This window comes from Sceloporus occidentalis, unplaced genomic scaffold (genome assembly GCF_023333645.1).
Source record: "Sceloporus occidentalis isolate IW3139 unplaced genomic scaffold, rSceOcc1.0.p SCAF_41, whole genome shotgun sequence".
Taxonomy (NCBI): domain Eukaryota; kingdom Metazoa; phylum Chordata; class Lepidosauria; order Squamata; family Phrynosomatidae; genus Sceloporus; species Sceloporus occidentalis.
This window is the reverse complement of record NW_028317021.1, coordinates 3,146,134-3,170,013: the sequence shown is the minus strand read 5'-3', so window position 1 is coordinate 3,170,013 and position 23,880 is coordinate 3,146,134. Positions and strand designations below refer to the sequence as shown.

The following is a 23,880-nucleotide window of genomic DNA, read 5'->3' as shown; positions in this document are numbered from 1 at the left end:
GATGCCTGTATATGAGTTTTGGAAGCAGAAGAGATATATATGCTGGATTATTTCTGGTCAAAAGAGACAAGATAAAAATATAAAGCAGCAACAAAAAATGAGGTCAATCGATTTAGTTGAGTTTCAGTTTTGTGAGATACAATACTGCACACACACAGAAGCCTTGCAGGTGAATTAAAAGGCCTGTTTCCTACTCTGAAATAGGGATGAGAGAGAAGGTGAATGCTACCTGTATTAAACTCATACAAATGTGCAGATTGGGTATTTCCCATAATGGGAAAGGAGGCCTAATGGGCCCAGGCATCTTCCATTGTAGTCCATGGAAAAGTAAGTAAAGAAGACAAGTCAAAGTATGAGAAAGCACAAGCCTTATGCCTATCACAGTTTAGTCATCCAAGATATGATACGTTGGATCTGGTCCCCTGTATCTCTGCGCATTTGTCCATAAAGCTGGGTCACACCATAAACTAAAGATGGCAAATGTATCAGCTAGGCAGTTAAAACACAAATAAAAATTTGGACATATTCCTGACCATGTAGAGTGGAAATCCCAAGTGGGAGCAACAGTGCTGGGGAATAAGGAGTAAAGGAGTAAGGGGTTTTTACAGGAGTAGGAACAAGGAGTAACAAAATATATTTGTTACTCCTTATTCCTGTTATTATATTGCACATGCAAACACCAAAAAACAATTTTATTATATTGCACCGGGGAAGGGACTGGGAGGCAAAGCGAGACACTTACACATAGGCCAGCCTTGCAAAGCAACCAGGGCTTTCCCCCAGAGCTGAGGAGTAGGAGTAAGGAATAAGGAGTAAAGGAGTAAGAGGTTTTTACCTGAGTAGGAGTAAGGAGTAATAGTAAGAAAAAATCTTACTCTGGAGTAGGATAAGGAGCAACCCCCAAATAATAATAATAATAATAATAATAATAATAATAATAATAATAATACAGTAATAATAACAATAAATTGTATTTGTATCCCGTCTCTCTACACAATGCAATCGGGGTGGCTTACAAACTTAAAATAAACAGTCCCAAGCCCCAACCCACCCACCCCTTAAAATACAATTAAACAATGTGAAATTTAAAACATACTTTAAAAAAAAACCAATTCAATAAACTGTGGTGAAGTCTAAGGTCGCCATTTGATTTTCCTTCTGATGGCCAGGGGACTATTCAGGAAAGGCCTGCCGAAAGAGATCCGTCTTTATAGCTTTTTAAAAGCTATTTAGGGTGGTAATATGACGGATCTCATCCAGCAGGCCATTCCACAATCTGGGAGCAACAGCTGAGAAGGTCCTCTGGGAGGTTGCAGACAGCCTTGTTTTACAAGGCTGTAACAGATTTTTCCCTGAGGATCTAAGTGTGCGGGGAGGATTATATGGAAGGAGGCGGTCCCAAAGATAGGTTGGACCCAAGCCATTTAGGGTTTTAAAGGTAATAACCAACACCTTGTACTGAGCCTGGAAACTGATGGGCAGCCAGTGGAGCGATTTTAGGATTGGTGTTATATAGTCTCTTCTGGATGTACCAGAGACCAATCTGGCTGCCATGTTCTGAACTAATTGAAATTTCCGGACCAAGCACGAGGGTAGCCCCATGTAGAGTGCATTGCAGAAATCAAGGCGTGAGGTTACCAGTGCATGTACTACAGTCTCAAGGTCCCTGACTTCCAGGAAAGGGCGCAGCTGGCGTATCAGCTGGAGCTGATAACAGGCGCTCCTGACCGTCGCATTCACCTGATTTGTCATGTGAAGTGACGAATCTAGGAGCACCCCCAGACTGCGAACACAGTCCAGAAGCACCAACAGGGTCACATTACTCCTGTTGATGCCCAGACAAAGGTCATCAGCCAGAGCAACCATGGCAGTCTCAACTCCAAATCCTGTCCTAAGGCCAGTTTGAAATGGATCTTGGTTTCCTCCAAGACAGCTAGGAGTTGAAGAGCAACTGCTCTCTCGATCACCTTGCTCAGAAATGGCAGTAAAGAGACTGGCCTGTAGTTCTTCATATCCAGGGGGTCAAGGGAAGGTTTTTTCAGGAGCGGCCTAACTGCCGCTTCCTTCAAACAGGATGGAACATGACCCTCCCTAAGGGATGCATTGATGATGTCCCTTAAGAACATCCTCAGGGCATCACCCCCTGGGTGGCCAGCCACTCTTCCAAGGAGCTTCTCCACATCATCAGTACTTACAGATTGAAATTGATCCAGTATAACCACATCAACGGAGTTGCTGGACACCTCATCAGTTGATTCTCTTGTAACTCCGGCATCCAAGTCAGCTCTTATCTGAGAGATTTTATCTGAAAAGTAGTTGTTAAATGCATCACAGCAGGCCATTGTCAGGTTAAATAAAGGGTTCTGCACAGGTGGAACCTGTGTCAGTTCCCTCACCACCTTAAACAGCTCTGCTGGACGAGACTCTGCAGATGCAATACGTGCAGAGAAGACTCTCTGCATTGCACGTATTGCCTCTCTATAGGAACGAAGGAATTTCCTATGGCGAGTTCTGTCAGATAAGAGTCGAGTATCTTGCCAGACGCACTCTAGTTGTTGTCCAACCTGCTTCATCTTCCTAAGTTCTTCTGTATACCATGGTTGGTGGTTTGAAGCCCCCAGGGGGGCTTGTCTTCGTTCACTCTGTTCTATTGCGGAACGAAAAAAAGCCTCGAGTAAAGAGCAGTTTTGGCGGAGCCCCGCCAGAACGCTCCTCGCGCCTCCGTAGCCGATCCCGGAAGCTCGGTTAGGGAGTCTGTTAGACAACGGGGTGGACGGTATACTAACAGAATCCCCAAACTATCCTTGGTCTTCAGGCTTAGGTACGTACACTCGAAGTGGATTGTTTTCTGGACAAGTATCCTGGTCAAGGTGAGGCTGTTTTTGTGAACCAGGGCCACTCTACCCCCTCGCCCACTTCCCCTTACTTGCTCAATGACTGAGTACCTGGCTGGGAGGGCCTGTGCCCATGTTACTGCACTGTCCTGTCCCAGCCAGGTCTCAGTGAGGCAAGCCAGGTCAGCCTCTTCTTCTAAGAGAAGGTAATAGATGATATGAGTCTTATTTTTGACCAACCTGGTGTTGCAAAGGAGCAAGGTAAGGTTTTGTGGCATGGTTGGTAGGCTCTCCAATCCATTTTGGGGAACAGAGTGAACTGAAGGTGGGATAGCTTTCAGACATCTATCCCATCTTCCTTTGTAACAAGCTTTCACTCTGTTGCCGCCATACCTTCCTTTCCCCTGCACAACTTCAATCCTTGCTCCCAGCTCGTGTCCAGCCAAATCACTGCTACTCCCCAGCCCTGGGTAGCAGTGCACATTTGTATGTGTGTGTGAATGAAAAACATGGGAGAGGGACAATATAAATTTTATGCACCAGAGTGGTTTTCCTTCCTATTGTCCCATCAACCTGCTTTCTTCAGCTTACAGAAATGGTGTGAGCATCCCACCCCATTCCAGTCTCACCTCAGACACCCTGATGTGTTCTTGAAGACAGTTGTCCACTCGGCATCTCGAGGCTTCGAATCTTCATTTGGCTCATTCTCCCAGCCAGAATGCGGGATGATCACTTCATTGGTCAGTGTCTGAAGACCGTGGTTAATGATCACCATTTTGAGGGGCTCATAGGATGAGAGATTCCAAAGGGTACCTTTAACAAGAAAAAACAACGGGCCATAGTCAATGGAATCCTTGTATTTTAATCATTTCTAGAGAACATCATTATTTAGGAGGTTCAACCAATGAAATCATCACCATTCAGTTCAAATATTATACCCAAAACTGGACCAATATTATAGCGAATCACAGTAAGGTCTTATTAGTTGCAGCACTACTGGTGTTCTGATCTTTTAACTATCAGTTTGTTACATTCTTACTGTGCTAACAATACTGTCTGTATGAAAATACCGAGGTAAGCATTCAAACTCTTTTAGCATTGCTTTCACAGACAATTACGTAGAGTTAACAGCAAGTTAAGTAACTGAGGAACAAATTCGTGTCTTGGGTGAGCATGATTAGAACCGGTAATCTCCAAAATTAGTGGTGAGGGGCCTATGATCTTGCAGATGTTGCTGGACTCCAATTTTCATCAGCTCCGGACAGCATGGCCAATGGTCGTGGACGATGGGATTCATGGAGTGTATTCCCAAAACACCAGGAGGACCACAGCACTGCCTATCCCTGTTCTGTATGCTTAAAGGAAACTATTTGTAGGGTTTTTTAAAGCTTGCTTACATATGGTATGAATGAACACAAACATTAAGACCCGCAAAGCAAAATTGTTACTAGCCCTCACTGAGGAAGGTAGGACTGAAAGCATCTGGACACACTCACCAGATTTTGAGGGGGGGGGGGGAACCTCACCCAATCAAAATTGCTGCCAAGACACTTCTCTCCCTCTTCTCCCTGGCAAGAACTGAACCTGCTGCAAGCCTCTGGCAGGGCTTATAAAGGCTAGGCTTCTAGCCCCTCCCCAGTGACTCACAGAAGCCCCATCCCCTCAAGAAAAAAAAAAAACTCACCAAGGTTTTTCTCCCCCAAACCTTTGTGTGTGTGACGCCTTTATAAGTCCTGCCAGAAGGTTGGATGCTTTGGATTAAAGAATAGGGGGCATGCTTATCAAATTTGCAGATGCCACCAAATTAGGAGGACCAGCTAATACCCCAGAGGGCAGGATCAACATTCGAAATGACCTGAATAGATTAGAAAGCTGGGCCAAAGCTAACAAAATGAATTTCAACACAGAGAAATGTAAGGTACTGCATTTAGGTAGGGGAAAAAATGAAATGCCTAGATATAGGATGAGGGACACCTGGCTGAACGAGACTCTGTGTGAAAGGGATCTAGGAGTCCTAGTAGACCACAAGTTGAACATGAGTCAACAGTGTAATGCGGCAGCTAAAAGGGCCAATGCAATTCTAGGCTGCATCAATAGAAATATAGTGTCTAGATCAAGAGAAGTAACAGTGCCACTCTGTTCTGCTTCGATTAGGCCTCACTTGGCAAACTGTGTCCAGTTCTGGGCACCATAATCAAAAAGGATGTTGACAAATTGGAGCATGTCCAAAGGAGGACGACTAAAATGGTGAAGGGTCTGGAAACCATGTCCTATGAGGAACGACTTAGGAAGCCGGGGATGTTTAGCCTGGAGAAAAGAAGGTTAAGAGGTGATATGATAGCCCTGTTTAAATTCTTTAAGGGATGTCATATTGGGGAGGGAGCAAGCTTGTTTTCTGCTGCTCCAGAGACTAGGACCCAGAGCAATGGATGCAAGCTACAGGAAAAGAGATTCCATCTAAACGTTAGGAGAAACTTCCTGACAGTAAGGGCTGTTCGACAGTGGAACACACTCCTTCCTCGGAGTGTAGTGGAGTCTCCTTCCTTAGAGGTCTTTAAGCAGAGGCTGGATGGCCATCTGTCAGGGATGCTTTGACTGAGAGTTCCTGCATGGCAGAATAGGGTTGGACTGGATGGCCCTTGGAGTCTTCTAACTCTACAATTCTATGATTCTATGAATGCCTGGTGAACATTCCAACGTCGACTTGCAAAATATATGTTGCAGTGCAGAGTACTCCAGTTTAAGATTCCAACTATTTCATTCCATTCCCCTCTCCCCCAGTTTATCACCACTCCTACCCACCACAGAACCAGTCAGTACTCTATGGCCATTGAAAACATTTATTTCTCATGGGGCTGGTATTCTGGGATTTAGCCATTAAGGGTTTTTCCAAGAGGAAAACTTTTTGTTCTCTCATTTGCCTCAACCTGTTGCTATGTAATTCTTGTGCATGGATAGTATGATTCCGGATATAAATGCAGGGCTGCATATGGTCTTAATATATGAAACAGAAGGAATGATAAACAAATACATATAAACTTATTCTGTCTAAACTGTCACAATGCAGAAAACAGAACGTCTTGGTGCAAAATCAATGCTATTTTGCAGTGACTCAATTGGATTCACTGTTGTCTTGCACTAAGCACACAATTTTCAATACTTTAAATCAAATATCTCTCGTGGTTGCATCCCAAAGCTGACCTCCACTGGCTTGATAAGATTGCAGTGAGGAAGCAAGCCAGAGATTAGATGCTTGGCTGAGTAAAATGGCATAATATTAATAATAATTTACTTCCCTGAAATCCTGTCAGGCTGGATGAGATAGAGATGGTAAAGTGATAATCCCTCCAAACTTCATGAGTAACCTAGGACCCAGCACTCGCTCTGACCTACCTCACAGTGTTGTGGGAAGGATAAGAGCGGATGAGGAATGGCATACATGTTGCTTTGTCCTCACCACTGGAAAGGTGGAATAAACAAATCTTTGGACTATACAGGGGGGAAAAGAAGATTAACCACCCTGTCATAGGTCAACTAAAGACATACTTTAGTCGAGAAATTTATGCCCCAAAATTGTCCCTAAAATTTTGGGCAGACGTATATACAGTAAGGGTCAATATACCAGTAGTGCTTAGAAAGGTCCTAAGCAAGCCTGATGCCCTGATCTCCATTGAATACCAATTCCTTCCCCCTCCAGTCTGTTTTGCAAGCTTTTGCTTCCTATCAGAAAAACTCCCCATTTAAACCCACTTGCTTCTCTCTCTGCTCTGTTTTGCAAGCCCTGGCTTCCTATGGAAAAAACTCTCCATTTAAATCCACTTGCTTCCTTTGTCAATCCAACGTTAAAACCTCTCCTCCAGCAGCTGGCAATCGGTTGGGAGAGATCCAGAGAAAGAGAAAGAAGGATGGAAGTGGTATTTCCCCCTTTCCATCCTTCCTTATAGCCTCCTAAGTTTTGCCCTCGACTTATCCATGGGTCATATCAAAATCCAGGATTTTGACCATGAAGTCTTCCCTCGACTTATACATGAGGTCAACTTGTACATGAGGATATATGGTAGATATAGTGACAGACCCTTCTTGCACCTTTATTTTTATCCAAAATAAGCAATATAACATAATTCTATCAGCTACCCCAATCCCGACATTGCACATTACTAGTGATGTGGAAAACCTGATGTTGAAGATGTTACTACAGAGTTTGACCATCTTTTTTGGACTTGTCCAATTAATATGTATTTGGGGGAAGGAAGTCTCATTGTTTTTAGTGGACTTAGTCCCAGGTAAGCCAAATATACAGGATTCCATCAAGCTTTCAGAAGGTGGCATTATTGAGAGGCAGAACTGCAACATCAGTGAATAAAAGCAACAAATAAAATGGTAGACCTAGTGGAACAACCTCTTCCATTCTTTTCTGTGACAAAGATAACAGAACTTCTGCCTAAAACTGTGATGGGGACTGCATGGGTCTTCAGACATTGTTGGACTGCTTTAGAGACCAGTTCTACCCAGCACAGCCAGGAGCGGGACATTATGGGAATTGCAATCTAACATCTTGAGAGATCACATGTTTTCCACCTCTGTCCTATGGTCACACAAATGCATGAGGCCATCAAAGGATTCTTTCCAGAGATCCTCCCATTTCTCAGGGGGACACCTGGTTCAACGAGACTGTGTGTGAAAGGGATCTAGGAGTCCAAGTAGACCACAGGTTGAACATGAGTCAACAGTGTGATGTGGCAGCTAAAAAGGCCAATGGTATTCTAGGCTGCATCAATAAAAGTATAGTGTCTAGATTGTTGTAGCAGAATTGAGTGTGCAGAGTATCTCCAGAAGCCTGCGTTAGGATGAAACAACCTGCAGCCTTGGAGCTTGCCAGGAATCCAGCTGCAGATGAAAGCAAACTGGAGTCTGGTTGATCTCCGAAGGGGCACTTAATTTCTTAGAGTTGCTGGAACACACTAACAATAGCTGTATCACATCCACCACCGACACAAATCCACGCTGTACAGTAGAGATCTGGACTTTATATATACTTTTGCCATGCGGCCAGTTTGCCCAGCCTCTTGCTGTCATCATTTCCTGTGCCACCTGAATTATTGTTCTCCTTCCAGAATGACACTGTATATTTAAATTAGCACTATGTGCTCTCTGGCAAACAATGACCTTGTATTTCCAACTGCTGACATGAGCTCCAGTTGCAACCAATTCTCTGGTTAACAAGCAGTACGTGACCATTTGCCACATTGTCACATCTGGACATTTTCCTTTAGGGTTTATTTTCCAATATAGATCAAGAGAAGTAATGGTGCTATTCTATTCTGCTTTGGTCAGGCCCCACCTGGAATACTGTGTCCAGTTCTGGGCACCACAATTCAAAAAGGATGTTGAGAAACTGGAGCATGCCCAAAGGAGGGCGACTAAAATGGTGAAGGGTCTGGAAACCATGAAGCCTGAGGAACGCCTTAGCCCTGTTTAAATACTTGAAGAGATGTCATATTGAGGAGGGAGCAAGCTTGTTTTCTGCTGCTCCAGAGAATAGGACCCAGAACAATGGATGCCAGCTGCAGGAAAAGAGATCCTCAACATTAGGAGGAACTTCCTGCCAGTAAGGGTTGTTCGACAGTGGAACAAACTCCCTCCGAGTGTAGTGGACTCTCCTTCCCTGGAGGTCTTTAAGCAGAGGCTGGATGGCCATCTGTTGGGAATGCTTTGATTGTGAGTTCCTGCATGGCAGAATGGGGTTGGACTGGATGGCCCTTAGAGTCTCTTCCAACTCTATTATTCTATGATTCTATGACCTCAGCTTGCAGACTTTGGCAGACGTTTTCTACTTTACAAGCAGCACTTGTCACTATTCCTGCTGGCAAACATCAGACACAGCACTCGGCACTGTTGAAATGCATCAGCAAAAGAGTCTTGGATGGGGCGCTGAGCGCCACCCCCATGCAAACCAGGAGGGGGGAAAAGAACAATTGAACCAAGCCATCCCTTATGTGGTGTGGAATTTATGTTCAGTGCCTTTGTCACAGCAAATCAATGGCTTCACACATCCCAAGGGCACCTGTGTTTCTGCTGGAATCCTTTTAGGGACATTCTTAGGTAGGCAGCACGTCCCACCAGAAATTTTATCTCCAACTACCCGATGCTTAAGTGGCACTTTAACCATAACCTCAGAGGCTGAGATGACTAACAGATCTCTGACGGTTTGAAACGTTCCTCTCTTTGAAGTGACCTCTGAAAGAGCCTCAAGAGGCTCTTTAGATTTAACCACACATAAGAGTTCTGTCCCACCTATGCTGTAAGCAGAACTGGGGGAAGTTACTTTATAGACTACGGTCTCAAAATTCTCCAGCCTAAACTGGGGAGTTTAAGGAGCTGATGCCTAAAAAGCTATCTGTTCAAGATCTGGTTATAATACCACTGCTGTCTGTATTCAGTTTCTGGGTATACTGATTATGAGTATTCCATGGTGATTGTTTTATGAATTGCAGCCACAACAAGAATGCATCTGGAAGCCACAGGGGTGTGTGCTGCTACCTGAACTGTCTGGATTAATACCAAAATGCTCCTCTCCAATTTAAGCATACTGGCATGGGCCAAAAAAAAAAATGCCCTCTCCACATTTCCCCTGTGACAAGTCTGAACGATGCTGGGCCCAATTCCCAGTTCTGTTGAGAACTGTCCAGATAGCGTCTGGCCAGTTCAGCACCAAACCCAATATAGATCTCCCTTGAAACTCATTTTAAAAACAACTCATCATTCACAAAGAGTGCTCAACAATGGCTCCTTTTCATCCTGGAAAGAAGTGACCAGTGGGGTCCCACAGGGCTCTGTCCTGGGCCCAGTGCTATTCAACAACTTTATCAATGACTTGGAGGACAAAATTGGGGGCATACTTATCAAATTTGCAGATGACACCAAATTAGGGGGAGTAGCTAATACCCTAGAGAACAGGATTAAGATTCAAAATGACCTGAACTGACTAGAAAACTGGGCCATAGCTAACAAAATGAAATTCAACACAGAGAAATGTAAGGTACTGCACTTAGGGCAGAAAAACAAAAAGCACAGATATAGGATGGAGGACACCTGGCTGAATGAAACTATGTGTGAAAGGGATCTAGGAGTCCAAGTAGACCACAAGTTGAACATGAGTCAACAGTGCAATGCGGCAGCTAACAAGGCCAATGCGATTTTAGGCTGCATCAATAGAAGTATAGTGTCTAGATCAAGGGAAGTGATAGTGCCACTATATTCTGCTCTGGTCAGGCCCCACCTGGAATATTGTGTCCAGTTCTGGGCGCCACAATTCAAAATGGACATTGAGAAACTGGAGCGTGTCCAAAGGAGGGTGACTAAAATGGTGAAAGGTCTGGAAATCATGCCCTACGAGGAACGACTTAGGGAGCTGGGGATGTTTAGCCTGGAGAAGAGAAGATTAAGAGGTGATATGATAGCCCTGTTCAAATATTTGAAGGAATGTCACATTGAAGAGGGAGCAAGCTTGTTTTCTGCTGCTCCAGAGACTAAGACCCGAAGCAATGGATGCAAACTGCAGGAAAAGGAGGAACTTCCTGACAGTAAGGGCTGTTCGACAGTGGAATAAACTCCCTTGGAGCGTAGTGGAGTCTCCTTCCTTGGAGGTCTTCAAGCAGAGGCTGGATGGCCATCTGTCGGGGATGCTTTGATTTGGATTTCCTGCATGGCAGGGGGGTTGGACTCGATGGCCCCTGTGGTCTCTTCCAACTCTATAATTCTATGATTTTATGATTCTATGACACTCTGGATCTTCCCTGAAGATCTAGAGCCCTCCATTGCAACACAGAATGGCTGTTTAGAACTTGTGCTACTGTGCCACCTGATGCTGCAGGTCAGAGTTGCTTGCTCTGCGGCCAAAACAAGATGCCCGTCCATGAGATTGTGGCTGGTTGCTGCATTCTGACCTCAGAGTGAGCAACTCTTGTCCATGGTGGCAGTGGACACACAGAGGCAAATAGCTGCTCAACACTGCAATGGCAGTGCCCAGGTAATGGGGGGACACTGGGGCAACTCTGGGGCCAGAATACTCAACGCTGCTCAGCGGTATTCTGGCCAGGGCAGACACCAAAAATGTCTGCAGGCTGAAAAACTAAGGGGAGTATTTTGATGATTTCAAAAGATAAATATCTGTATGGCGGTGGTGGGTGAATTTATCAACAGGAGCCCTGGTGGCGCAGTGGTTAAAATGCCAGTACTACAGCCACAATGTTGTGAGTGTGATCCCAGTTCTCCAAGGTTGACTCAGCCTTCCATACTTTCACAGGTAGGTAAAATGAGTCCCCAACTTGTTGGGGGCAATTGGCTTACAGAATGTACACTGCTTAGAGAGTGCTGAGTTCACCGATAAGTGGTATACAAATGTAAATGCTATTGCTATTCTGTCCTGCTATTGCTCTCACTTTCCTTCCATGAAAATTCAACTCCTCATGTGGGAAGCATTGCTACACAGCATCATTATGAAGTCAAATATAGGTGAGGGCACGAGCAAAACATAATGCTTCCTATCTTCATTTTGACAACGTCTTAGAGAGAACATAAGGAAACTGGTGCCCAGCATGAACATCACCCTTGCAGGGACTCAGGAGAAGAGAGCACTAATGCTATCTAGATCATCTGCACCATAGAGAAAAGCAGGAAATATCAGGGGCCGGCTCCATGGAAGTTCTTGAGTCAAGCACCATATTTCTCAATTCCAAATTAGCAAATGTAGCACTCAGCCAGCTGGTTAAAACTTTTTGGCACACGTGAACTCATAAGAAAAATGCCTCTGTTCATGTACAGGTTGCTTTCCTTTCACCACTAACTAACAGTAATCTGTGCACATACTTTAGCATTAATGAGCAGGGCAAGGCTCCTTAGCGCAGTGCCATTTTTGGACCTCTCCAGAAATATAATGCTGCCTGGAACAGCCAAGAGAACACTGCCGAGACTCCAATAAGCCAAAGCAGTCAATTGAAACCTGCCTCTTTAGCCCAAACCACTCTTACCTGCTTTTATTCTTCAGATTCTTGCTGCTAGCAAGGACATTAATCACTGTATTTGTTTCCTTGATAGACTTCACTTACTGCTTTAGAGCTTATGTGCACTTTTGGCAAGACAGTAATTATATTAATATGGATTTTTCTCTCCCCCCCCCGCCTTCTTTCTTTCTTTCTTTCTTTCTTTCAAAAAGGTCAATTTAGCATTTAAGCAAATTAATTTAACAGAAATTTAAAAAAAGAATAAATTAGCTCCTAAGAGCTAACCATTCAGAACAACAGAATGAGAAATTAATCGCAAATTACAAGCTATTCCATTACAAACTATGGAAGTGTAAAACAACAACTGTGGCATCCCTGTCCAACTCCCCCCCCCCCCCCCCCCCCCCGCATGGCAAAATACAATAGATTTCTTGGGACAATCCCAGTTGGTTTTTGTTCATTAAAAAAGGCCTATTCATGGCAGTTGGCTGGGACACTGTTTTAAACTCTCTGGGTGACAATGTCCTAACACGGCTACCTTGCAGTTCTGTGCAAATTCTTCAATGAAATGTGACTCTGGGACTGTGTCTGCCAGGGCCAGTTAAACCAGCCTTCCTCCTCTCATCCTCTAGGCAAGAAGTCTGGACAACTTAGGGCCCAAACCCTGGGTCTGGTGCAAACTGACCAGACAACGTCCAGTCCGTTCAGTGCCAAACCCAGGGTATACCCCACTGAAATGCATTTTTTAAAATCCCTGTTTGCTTTGGATATTCCTGGAAGATCCAGACCCCTCAGTTTGGATGCCAGGTGGCTGTTTGAAATGGGTCCCACTCTGCCACCCAAAGCTGCTGTGCATCGCTTGCTCTGAGGTCAGAATGAGGCACTGAAAGTGAGCAATGTGCACCGAGCTGCAGTGTGGGACAAGCTAGGATGCAAACAGCCGCCCAGTGTTAGAATGGAGGGGCTGAGCTAACACGGGGAGGCTGATGTAAAATGGTAGGATGGAGGTAAGAGTGAGGAATAGGAAATGGGACATACAGCACACCAAAAGCATCAGAGGAAGTAGACTGGAGTCTATGAAAGCTCATGCTGCCAACTTCTTTCTTTCAGTTAGTCTCAAAGGTGCTCAAAGGTTCTAATGCAAACTGTGGTGGGGGGGGAGGACAGACTGGCAAGAGGTGACGGCTTGAAGCCACCCCTTCCAAAGACGGATTGGCAAACTGCTTCTTCTAATGCACCACTGGCACCCTCCCACCCCACTGCGTCTAATGTAATATAAGAGAAGTTGGTAAACTGGGGCTCATTTCCTCTGTACAGAACACAATATTGCTCATTAAACATTGAAAGGGGCAACAAACAACACCAAGTCTGAACATGTACAACAGAGCATAAACTTCCATTCAGAATGAAAGTAGAATCATAAAATCATAGAATTAGAAGAGACGTCAAGGACCATCCAGTCCAACCCCATTCTGCCATGCAGGAACTCTCAGTCAAAGCATCCCTGACAGATGGCCATCCAGCCTCTGCTTAAAGACCTCTAAGGAAGGAGACTCCACTACACTCCAAGGAAGGAGTATGTTCCACTGTTGAACAGCCCTTACTTTCAGGAAGTTCTTCCTAACGTTGAGATGCAATTTCTTTTCCTCTAATTTGAATCCACTGCTACGGGTCCTGCTCTCTGGAGCTGCAGAAAACAAGCTTGCTCCATCTTCAGTATGACATCCCTTCAAATAGTTAAATAGGGCTATCATATCACCTCTTAACCTTCTCTTCTCCAGGCTAAACATACCCAGTCTCTCCACATTGGTTTCCAGACATTTTGGCTGCCCTCATTTGGACACGTTCTAGTTTCTCAACATCCTTTTTGAACTGCGGTGCCCAGAACTGGACACAGGATTCCAGGTGAGGCCTGACCAGAGCAGAATAGAGTGGCACTATGACTTCCCTTGATCTAGACACAATGTATAATCAAGTATGATCTTGGTAGTTTCTGAAAGCTTCCTTAAATACAAATGCAGGCCATGTCTGCACGGGCCAAGATACTATGGGAGGCAGCCCAGAATAGCCCTGACCTCCCTCCGTTACTCCATTATTCCCACACCGCAACAGCTGTCTAGATGAGCAGACCCCTGAGCCAGCTAGTGCATCCACCATTGCAACGGGTCACTCACTTCTGAGGTCAGGACAATGTGCCCAGAGATAATCACATGGTTGGGCACCTTATTCTGACCCTAGAACAAGAGAACTGCGGTGGTGGCAGATGCCTCAGGTAGGTCAGCAATATGCCAGTGCAGACAGCCAGCGCAGTGTAGAAATGGAGGACTCTGAATCTTCCAGCAAGATCCGAAATAACAGGTAAATGAAGTTTAAGGTTCTTAAACCCTGGTTCTGGTGCAGAATGTGCTGGATGTCATCCAGACTGCTTGCACCAGAAGGGGGTTTGGGACATGTGTCATCCACAAAGCACAACACCAGAACTTGTGGGGTGGAGGGGAGAACAAGCCTTTAGACCCATGCAGACAAGACCTCAATAGAACATCCCCATGAAAAGACCTTTATTTATTTACATTTGTCCCTAACAGAAAAGCGTGCTTATCTAACAGAATTGTCTCTTGTTAGTGGGATGTGTAGACTGGAGGACTGAGAGAAGGTTGTTGAGTTTGGCTTTTGTTGTTGTTGTTGACTTTGTCTTTCTAAACGGTATCTTGATCACACACATTAATTTGCAAGAGATGCACTGAAGGGCTTCCCATACCAGTCAGGGAAACTTTTTTTTGATTCTGTCACAAAGTGTGCTCCCAAATGGCTGAAGATTTCCAGCTCAACATATTTTTAAATCAGCTATTGTTAACATCAAACACTGGCTTCGGCAATAAGGTTTATTCTTTTCAAAGAAGATTATGATTGCTCTGCATGGCTAGAAAAGCAGGAGAATCTGTATTAAATTCTCACTTTGCAAACAATTAAAAGCCGCTGGCCCAGTGGCTGGGGGCTTACATTCAAGTTTTGCATAATAATATTTTAGGAGGCCTGAAACCCTGATAGTAATGTGTCTTTCGAAAGTTAACCTTTATACATTTTTCTCTCCTAAAGAAAAAAAATGCCTAATACTGTTTGCAGGTTGTAGCCAGGGGAGGGTTGGGAGAGCGAACGGGAGAAAGTGTTATAACAGTTATATTATTAATTATATCATCATCATCATCATCATCATCATTTTTTACTCGCCTCTCCCTATGAATCGAGGCAGGGAACAACAACAATTCATAGACACACCACATCAGTTAAAATACACATGAATTTAAAAGGTGGAGGTTGAGGTGGAATCTCTTCTCCTGTTGTTTGAACCCATTGCTCCTGGCCCTATTCTCTGGAGCAGCAGAAAACAAGCTTGCTCCAGCTTCAACGTGACATTTCTCAAGTCGACTTGAGGGCAGTTAACACCAAACCTCTTACACTTACCCTCATTCTTATATTCCACAGTGGAGACTGCAAGAGCCGTCCAGTCCAACCCCATTCTGCCATGCAGGAACTCTCAATCAAAGCATCCCCAACAGATGGCCATCCAGCCTCTGCTTAAAGACCTCCAAGGATGGAGACTCCACTACACTCTGAGGAAGGAGTGTGTTCCACTGTCGAACAGCCCTTACTGTCAGGAAGTTCCTCCTAATGTTGAGCTGGAATCTCTTTTCCTGTAGCTTGCATCCATTGCTCCATGGTGTCCTATTCTCTGGAGCAGCAGAAAACAAGCTAGCTCCCTCGTAAATAAGACAATCCTTCAAATATTTAAACAGGGCTATCATATCACCTCTTAACCTTCTCTTCTCCAGGCTAAACATTCCCAGCTCCCTAAGGCGTTCCTCATCAGGCTTCATGGTTTCCAGATCCTTCACCATTTTAGTCGCCCTCCTTTGGACACGCTCCAGTTTCTCAACATCCTTTTTGAATTGTGGTGCCCAGAACTGGACACAATATTCCAGGTGGGGCCTGACCAAAGCAGAATAGAGGGACCCTATTATTTCCCTTGATCTAGCCACTATATTTCCATTGATGCAGCCTAAAATTGCATTGGCCTTTTTAACTGCCACAACGCACTGTTGACTCATGTTCAACTTGTGGTCTACTTGGACTCCTGGATCCCTTTCACACTTTAAGCAGTGTTTTGCTCTCCTATGCTCAGTCTGATGTGCCTTCACCAAGACCTCAACGTAAGGACCTTAAGTATATGGGGGGAGGGTTCTCTTTTTGTTTTCTTTCAACCTTACTCTGGTTGTTAGAGCTTCCTGCCCTCAATGTGATTTCTTCTAATGAAGAGTATTTAAGAGAAACTGTGTTCAGAAAGGGTAATCGCTTGAAGGTAAGGCACCTCCAAGACTCCCCAGCCTCCACTGCTCTTCCTAGGTCCTGTAAATTCAGACCCAGGACCTCCCTAACAGTCTATCCATCTGGTCTGTGGCCGTCCCCTTCTGCTGCTGCCTTCCACTTTTCCCATCATCATTGCCTTTTCTAATGAGTCTTATGGTGTGTCCAAAGTACGACAACCTCAATTTAGTCATCCTGGCTTCCAGGGAGAGGTTGGACTTTATCTGTTCTAGGACCAATTTGTTCATCTCTTTGGCTGTCCATGGGATCCTCAGCACTCGTCTCCAGCACCACATCTCACATAAGTTGATTTTCTTTCCATCTGCGTTCCTCATTGCTCAGCTCTCACATCCATCCATGGCAATAGGGAATACAATGGTTTGGGCGATCCTAACTTTAGCATTCCATGTAATGTCTTTGCACTTTAGGATCTTTAGGGTCTTTAGGTAATCGCTACCACCTTCAAAATCACAGGAACAAGCCACAGCAGCAAGAAGGGTGAGAGTAACACCCCGTTTCTCAACACCTTTCCCTCCGCTCACATTCTGCCCACTCCCCCTCAAAAAAAATAATACTCCGTCTCAGCTTTTCTGACTGCAAGTTGATCATGCAGACACCTGAGGGGAATATAAAATGTAGGCAACCTTTCTTTGTTTTTAAGAAAGCCGCAGCAATGGATCACAAGCCCCAAGTGGCAAGAGGCCAAGCGAGGGTCTCGCTCCTAATACAGCTTCTTTCAAAACAAGAGAAGTGAGGCACAATTTCCTGGACCGCTCGGATCTGTGGCAGAGGACAGGTCTAGAGGTAATGTATTCAAGAACAGATTCAGTGAAGATATAGAAACAGAGTTTCTGGTCTAAAGAATTAGGGATTCGTCTGCCAAACAGGAACATGCCATGGCCACAGAGCTTCACATTTCCAACTAATCCAGAGATATTACATTGGAATGAGGACCCAAAGAAGAAAAAGCTTGTTAAAGCTCCCAACTTCTCAGCTGCCGATCCAAGCAGTATAATGGAAGCCTCATGTCCAGTATCTCCAATGGGAACATTTGTTCCATGCCAAGCCTTATCAGTCAGAATAAAATAAGACCTTTTGCTGCTTTCCGGAATCACAACATATTACTTTCCTTATCAGGCCTGCTTTCATTCTTCCCCATATCGAGAATCAGTCAATGATCAGCTGAAATACATCACTCTGCCAGGGGCCCAAGAGATCGTGTCCAACTCAAAGCATGGGGGAAAAAAGAATTAAGAATTGTTGCTAGCTGTGGCTCATTTCGTGATGTGCCTAGTAAGCACTGTGCGTTTGGCAAGGCAAAAAAGTAGATCACACAAATCCCGGTGATCTTTGGAAAAACAAACAAACAACAGGTGATATATGTCATGTGGAGATTTTTTTAAAAATCTTTTAAATATATAAATCTACAAGTGGGACCTGAAACTAAAAATGCTTCAGCAAAGAGGTATGCCCTTGTTCAGAGTTCCAGCCAACCAGCCAGCCATAAGGTCCTCCAGGATACTGGAAGGAGTGAGCAACCTGGAGCTCTCCAGATGGTATGACCACAAACCCCATCTTCCCTGACCACTGGCCATCTGGAGGTACCACACTGTAGTACATCTGGAGATACCACACTACCTAACTTTGCTTTTCATGGCTCCACTAAAATCACTTCAATTTTTTTTTTTTACTTTATTCAAAATTGCATTCCATGTTTATGTTTTAACTGACACACTTCATGGCTTCTGGTATTCACACGGCATCCTACCTCCACACTGGAATTGGAGGAAGGCATGGCACCTTTTGTTCTGTTCACCTCTTGAATATATTCTTTGTATTTCTGCAAATCTCAGATATATCCCAAACTTGCAGCTATCCCTCTCTGGGCACTCATTCCCTGAGTCTGAGATTAGAAGGAGTGATACTTTGTCTTGAGAGTAACATAGGAAGCCACTATACATCTGGTCAGAATAGCTGTCCATTTAGTCCAACTCTGTATGCTCTGACTAGCAGTGGCTCCCCTGAGTTTCAGACATCTGATGTTGTTTCTGTGCCATTTAAGTAAGCTTAAATTTATGGTGACCCTATGAATGAAAGACTTCCAAGAGCTCTGGTCATCAACAGCTCTTGCAAACTCAGGGCAATCGTGGCTTCCAAGATTTAATCCATCCACTTGTCATGTGGCCTTCCATATTTCCTGCTGCTTTCCACATTCCTGAGCATTTATCGTGTTTTCCAGTTAGTCATGTTGTCTCATGATATGTCCAAAGTAAGGCAGACTCAGTTTAACTGTGAGGGACTTGAAGCCATTTTCTATCACCTCTGAGACTGGCAGTTGTGCTTCCTTTTTCAAATGAAATAGAAGTGAACTGGGTCATTTCTGGCTTTCCAAAAAACTACTTTGAATTGCTTTGAATCCCATTGTGGGAGAAAAGTGGGATATAAATCCTTGAAATAAATAAATGAATGAGTATCTGGACCAAAACAAGGTGTGAGGATACATATTTCATAGGAGAAACCTGCCCATGGAGGCTTCTGGTAGTGTGATTTTCCAAAAAATAAAATAAAATAAAAATGGTAATGGTAGGGCTCTGGGGGATGCAGGCCACTCAGTTCCATCTGTTATAAGGCATGGTTAGGATTACAGCCAGGGTCAACTGCCAGGTCTTGATCCGTGTTGGCTCCACTAACCCATGCTTGTGATTTACTCCTTTAAAGCCATTTACACAATTCCTAACATTCCAAATCGCTGTCTGCTTCTTTGGCCCCGATAATCCTCTTGCACAGCCTTGTGTTCAAAGTGCAAAATTAATTCACTAATTAAGATTCAAGATCACCTCCCATTCCTCCCATTTAACATGAAAAGTGCAAACTTGAGAATGCTTTCATCTAGAAGTGAAATACTTGCCGTGCAGGTAAAATTATTCCATTTTCTAATCTAAAGTATTCAAATGGGCACATTTCTGAAAATTAGCTTCTGACAAAGTGCTGCCACTGTAGGACAATTAACGGATTGGGGTTTGCTTGGGTTTTTTACACATTCTTTTTAAGGAAGAAGCTTGTATCTACAAAATAAACCAAGACGACAATGAATCAACTATTGCAGGTTATTTAAACCTGAGCCAGGCAATCTCCATCAGTCCTAGCCACCGGGAATAATTGTCACTGGTGATGGTATCTGTAGTGGAGGACAAAAGGTTGCCTGCCTCTGATCTGAAATGTTTCAAAGGCAAAAGACGAAAGACAGCTATACATCCATGTAAGGTTATTTGGCTATCCGGGGTAGGCAACCTTTTTGAGCCAGGGGCCGGGTTGCTGTCCCTCAGACAACTGGGGGGGGGGGGCGAACTCAAAATGGCGCCCGGAGCAGCACAGAAGCTGCGGCGGGGGCGGCAATCAGCAGCAGGACCGGGCTGGGGCCGGTCCTAAGGCCTCACCGGGCCGCATCCGGCCCGCAGGCCGTAGGTTGCCGACCCCTGGGCTAGGTAATTCAAGGCACGGGATGGAAGGTTTTCCCTGTGCTAGACGTCACTTCCACTGCTGAAACAGTAATGATCTGGAGGATTGCCAGCCTGAGATTTGAAGCAATTATAGGCATATGTGAAATTTATACCTAAGCTTACTAGACACCAATACCTAACAAATGGATCTTGGTACTGAGTATCAGGCTGAAACAGACGGCCCAAATGAGCCGTCCTGGCACCAATTTTAGGGTTAGGGACCGCACACCAACCGATTTTAGGGTTAGGGACCACGCATTGGTGCACTTGTGACATAACTAGGGCACCGGGAGAAGAACCCAGAAGGACAGGTTGCTTACCTGTAACGGTATTTCTTCGAGTGGTCATCTGCGAATACATACAAATGGGTTGTACTGCGCCTGCGCAGTGCCTTCGGAAACTTCTGGAATCACTAGGCAAAGTACACTTTGCAACATGCTGAAACTTTTTGGCGGTAACCCCGCCCATCCCCTATAAAACCTCCGTTCCCGCTCTTTTCCCCAGTTCCGCAATTTTCCGCCGTGTAGGCGACTAAAACAGAGCCAATCAGAGCAGGACACTGAGGGGAGGATGGGCGGGATTTGTATGTATTCGCAGATGACCACTCGAAGAAATACCGTTACAGGTAAGCAACCTGTCCTTCTTCTTCGTGGTCTCTGCGAATCATACAAATGGGTTGAGACTGGCAAGCTAAGGTCAGTGGAGGCGGGAGTGTCATGACACCTCTGTAACCAGTAAGTAATGGTTAATAAAGATAACTGAATACAAGTATAAGAATTGATGGTTTGTTTTATAAACTTGCAAAGAAATCCCACCTCATGAAACATTCCCAACGAGGACCTCGAAACCAGACATTGAGTCCTTAAAGAAACTCAGGCTGCCGGTATGGAACAAAGTCGACAGCCAAGCATAATCAGTGTAGTCCTGATACCAAGACAGCCCTCCCGAAAGCGGCGTCCTTTTTGGCCCTAGTGTCCAACCTGTAATGCTTAATAAAAGTTAAAGGTTGAGACCAGACGGCAGCCTTGCAGATATCGTCCAAAGGTATACCAGACAGGAAAGCAGAAGAGGCCGCTACCGCCCTTGTGGCATGGGAGCGAATCCTGGTCGGCAAGGGCTTGCCCACGAGTTCATAAGATAGGGCAATGGTACTCGAAACCCACTTAGAAAGTCTCTGAGCAGACACGGGCGACCCTCTCTTCGGTCCCGAGTAGCACTGGAACAGTCTCTCAGAGCGACTCGAGTCCCTAGTTCTGTCCAGGTAAAAGGCTAGTGCCCTACGAACGTCCAGGGAGTGAAGGGCCCGCTCGGTATCGGTAGTCGGGTTCGGTGCCAGGGTCGGTAAAACAATATCCTGGCACATATGGAAGGTGGAAACAACCTTGGGTAAAAAGGAAATATCTGTCCTGAGAACTACCTTGTCCAAGTGGAACCTAAGAAAGGGTTGGTCCCGACGTAAGGCACAAAGTTCGCCCGCACGGCGGGCAGAGGTAATAGCCACTAGAAACACCGTTTTCCAAGTTAAAAGCCTAATGTCCGTGGTGGCTAGAGGTTCAAATGGCCTAGATTGTAAGGTCCCCAACACCGTCTCGAGACTCCAGGCCGGAGTCGGTAAGGACACCTGGGGGTGTAAATTATTGCAGCCCCTTAGGAATCCTTTTACTAGGGGGTCCTTAAAAAAGGAGGGCTTCCCATCAAACTGGAAGGACGAGCAGATAGCAGACAGGTAGCACTTCACAGAAGTGACACAGAGGCCCGCATCAATCAGGGACATCAGGAATTCCAGGACCACCGAAGTATTCACCTGGGCCAGGGAGAGGCGTCTGTCAGACAGGAACCGCAGAAATCTGTTCCACTTAAGTCTGTAGGATTTTTGGGTGGCCGGCTTCCGGGCAGCCAAGATGACATTCCGTACCGAGGCCGGTAGCTGGGCTAAGGATGGATTTTCCATGCCACCAGGGGAAGGGTCTCGATATCCGGGTGTCGAACCCGACCTCCTTGAACCGTGAGGAGATCCGGCCTGGGTTCGAGCCGGAGAAAGTTGGCTCGAGAGAGGTGAAGAAGGCAAGGAAACCAGGGCTGTCCGGGCCACCAAGGCGTGATCAGGATCGCGTCCGCCGCCTCTGAGATCATCTTGGAGACCGTCCTGGTGATCAATGGGAAGGGGGGAAAGGCGTAGAGTGCTATCCCCGACCATCGGAACCCGAACGCATCCCCGAGGGAGTGGTCGTCCGGCGTCCGGGAGCAGAACTGGGGACAATGGGAGTTGTACACGGTCGCGAACAGATCTATCTGTGGGGTTCCCCATCGAGTAAAGAGGTCGTGTACAGTCTCTGGGTGGAGCCTCCACTCGTGACATGACGAGGGGGACCTGCTTAGTAGGTCCGCCTGAGAGTTTTCGGCGCCCGGCAAGTGGACTGCCTGAAGTAAAATGTCCCGGGCGATGCACCAGTCCCAAAGTCGGAGCGTGATGTCTAGAAGGGTGCGTGACCTGGTGCCTCCTTGCTTGTTCAGGTAGTACATCACCGTGGTGTTGTCCGTCCTGAGCTGGACAACTTTTCCCGACAGTGAGGACTCGAAAGCTTTTAAGGCCTTTTCCACCGCCAACAGTTCTAATGCGTTGATGTGGAGTGTCCTCTCGTCCAGGGACCAGATGCCTTTGGCCCATAGGTCTAAGGCGTGAGCACCCCAACCGTCTTCCGATGCATCCGTGGTCAACACCAACTCTGGCTGGGGCGGCGAAAAGGGCATGCCGGCGCAGACGTTCTGGCAGTCGAGCCACCAACGGAGGGAGCGAATGACTGATCTTGGTACGGTGAGCCTGCGGGAGGGGGGGTCTCTTTCCAGATCGAAAACCGACAGGAACCATGACTGCAGTGGTCGAGCCCGAAGCCTTGACCACGGAGTAACAAATGTTGTCGACGCCATGTGACCCAACGCCACCTGGACGTCCCTTGCCAAAACCCGCCTCCGGGTGGTGCATCTGCTGACGGCCCGGGCCAAGGCGTGGAAACGGTCCGGAGGTAGAAACGCCATACAACTGTTTGAGTCGAGGAGGGACCCGATGAACTTTATTTGCCTGGTGGGGAGCAACTGGGATTTCTCGAGATTGACCACTAGGCCCAGGTCTCGTAAGAGCTCGAGTGTCTCTGAGGTGTGTCGTTGTAGCTCTTGACGTGAAGGGGACACGAGGAGCCAGTCGTCGAGGTACGGGAAGACTCTCATGCCGCGGCGATGTAGGTGAGCAACCACGGGCGCCATGCACTTGGTGAAGATGCGAGGAGCAGTAGAAAGGCCGAAGGGGAGGACGTTGTATCTGTAGACGTCCGTCCCGACTGCGAACGCCAGAAACCTGCGGTGGGACTCCCGGATGCTGACATGGAAGTAAGCGTCCTTTAAGTCGATCGTTGCAAACCACAGGTCCTGCTGCAACAAAGGTAAAATAGAAGCAAGCGTTACCATCCGGAAACGACGATAAGACAAGTAAGCATTCAATTGTCTAAGGTCCAATATGGGTCTGACTCCCCCATCAGGTTTCGGGACCGTAAAATAACGGGTGTCTGAGGGGGGAGTGGACAGAATAGCTCCAGTTGGTGGGAGCTCCTCAAATTCAAGGGCATAACCCCTACAGACGATGGTGAGGGCCCAAGAATTGGTGGTGATTGCGGCCCAGGTGTTAGAAAAGGGCCTCAGTCTGTCCAGAAAGGAAGGAGCAGGAGAAGCGACGGAGTACGCTGCGTCCCATCAGTTCCTCTTCTTAGCCGGGTCCGAATCTTGCCTCCTGTAATTCTTTTTGTATTTGGGCCCCGACCGACGGCCCGAGGAGGAGGAAGACTGGGACGGGAAGCGCTGTCTGGCTTGATCCCGCTGGTAAGGCCGATCTTGTTGGTAGGGCCTCTGGCCCTGGCCATACCACTGGCGTACAGCAGTGAAGCGCTTGCGAGAAGACGACTGGGGGGAAGAAGACATACCGTGCTTCTTAGCAGCGGTCCTCATCCTATATTTGAAGTTAAGTTTCTCGTCCGTCTCGCGATGGAAGAGGCCGTCCTCGTCGAAGGGCATGTCTTCGATGGTCGAGCGAGCATTCTGGTTTAGGTCCGAAGACCTTAGCCAAGCGTGTCTGCGGAGTGCTATGGCAGCCGCCATAGACTTAGCGGAACAGTCAGTGGCATGTCTGGCTGA

General features: G+C 46.2%; 1 protein-coding gene across 10 annotated transcripts in view; it reads right to left on the bottom strand.

Moving 5' to 3' along the window:
* ARVCF (ARVCF delta catenin family member) overlaps positions 1–23,880 on the bottom strand; it is a 602,431-nt gene that overhangs the window by 136,178 nt on the left and 442,373 nt on the right. For all 10 annotated transcript variants that reach the window (XM_089490084.1, XM_089490092.1, XM_089490085.1 and 7 more), the window contains one exon: positions 3,464–3,647. In XM_089490084.1, the coding sequence (XP_089346210.1) occupies positions 3,464–3,647 (184 nt within the window). The remainder of the gene's footprint in view (positions 1–3,463; positions 3,648–23,880) is intronic.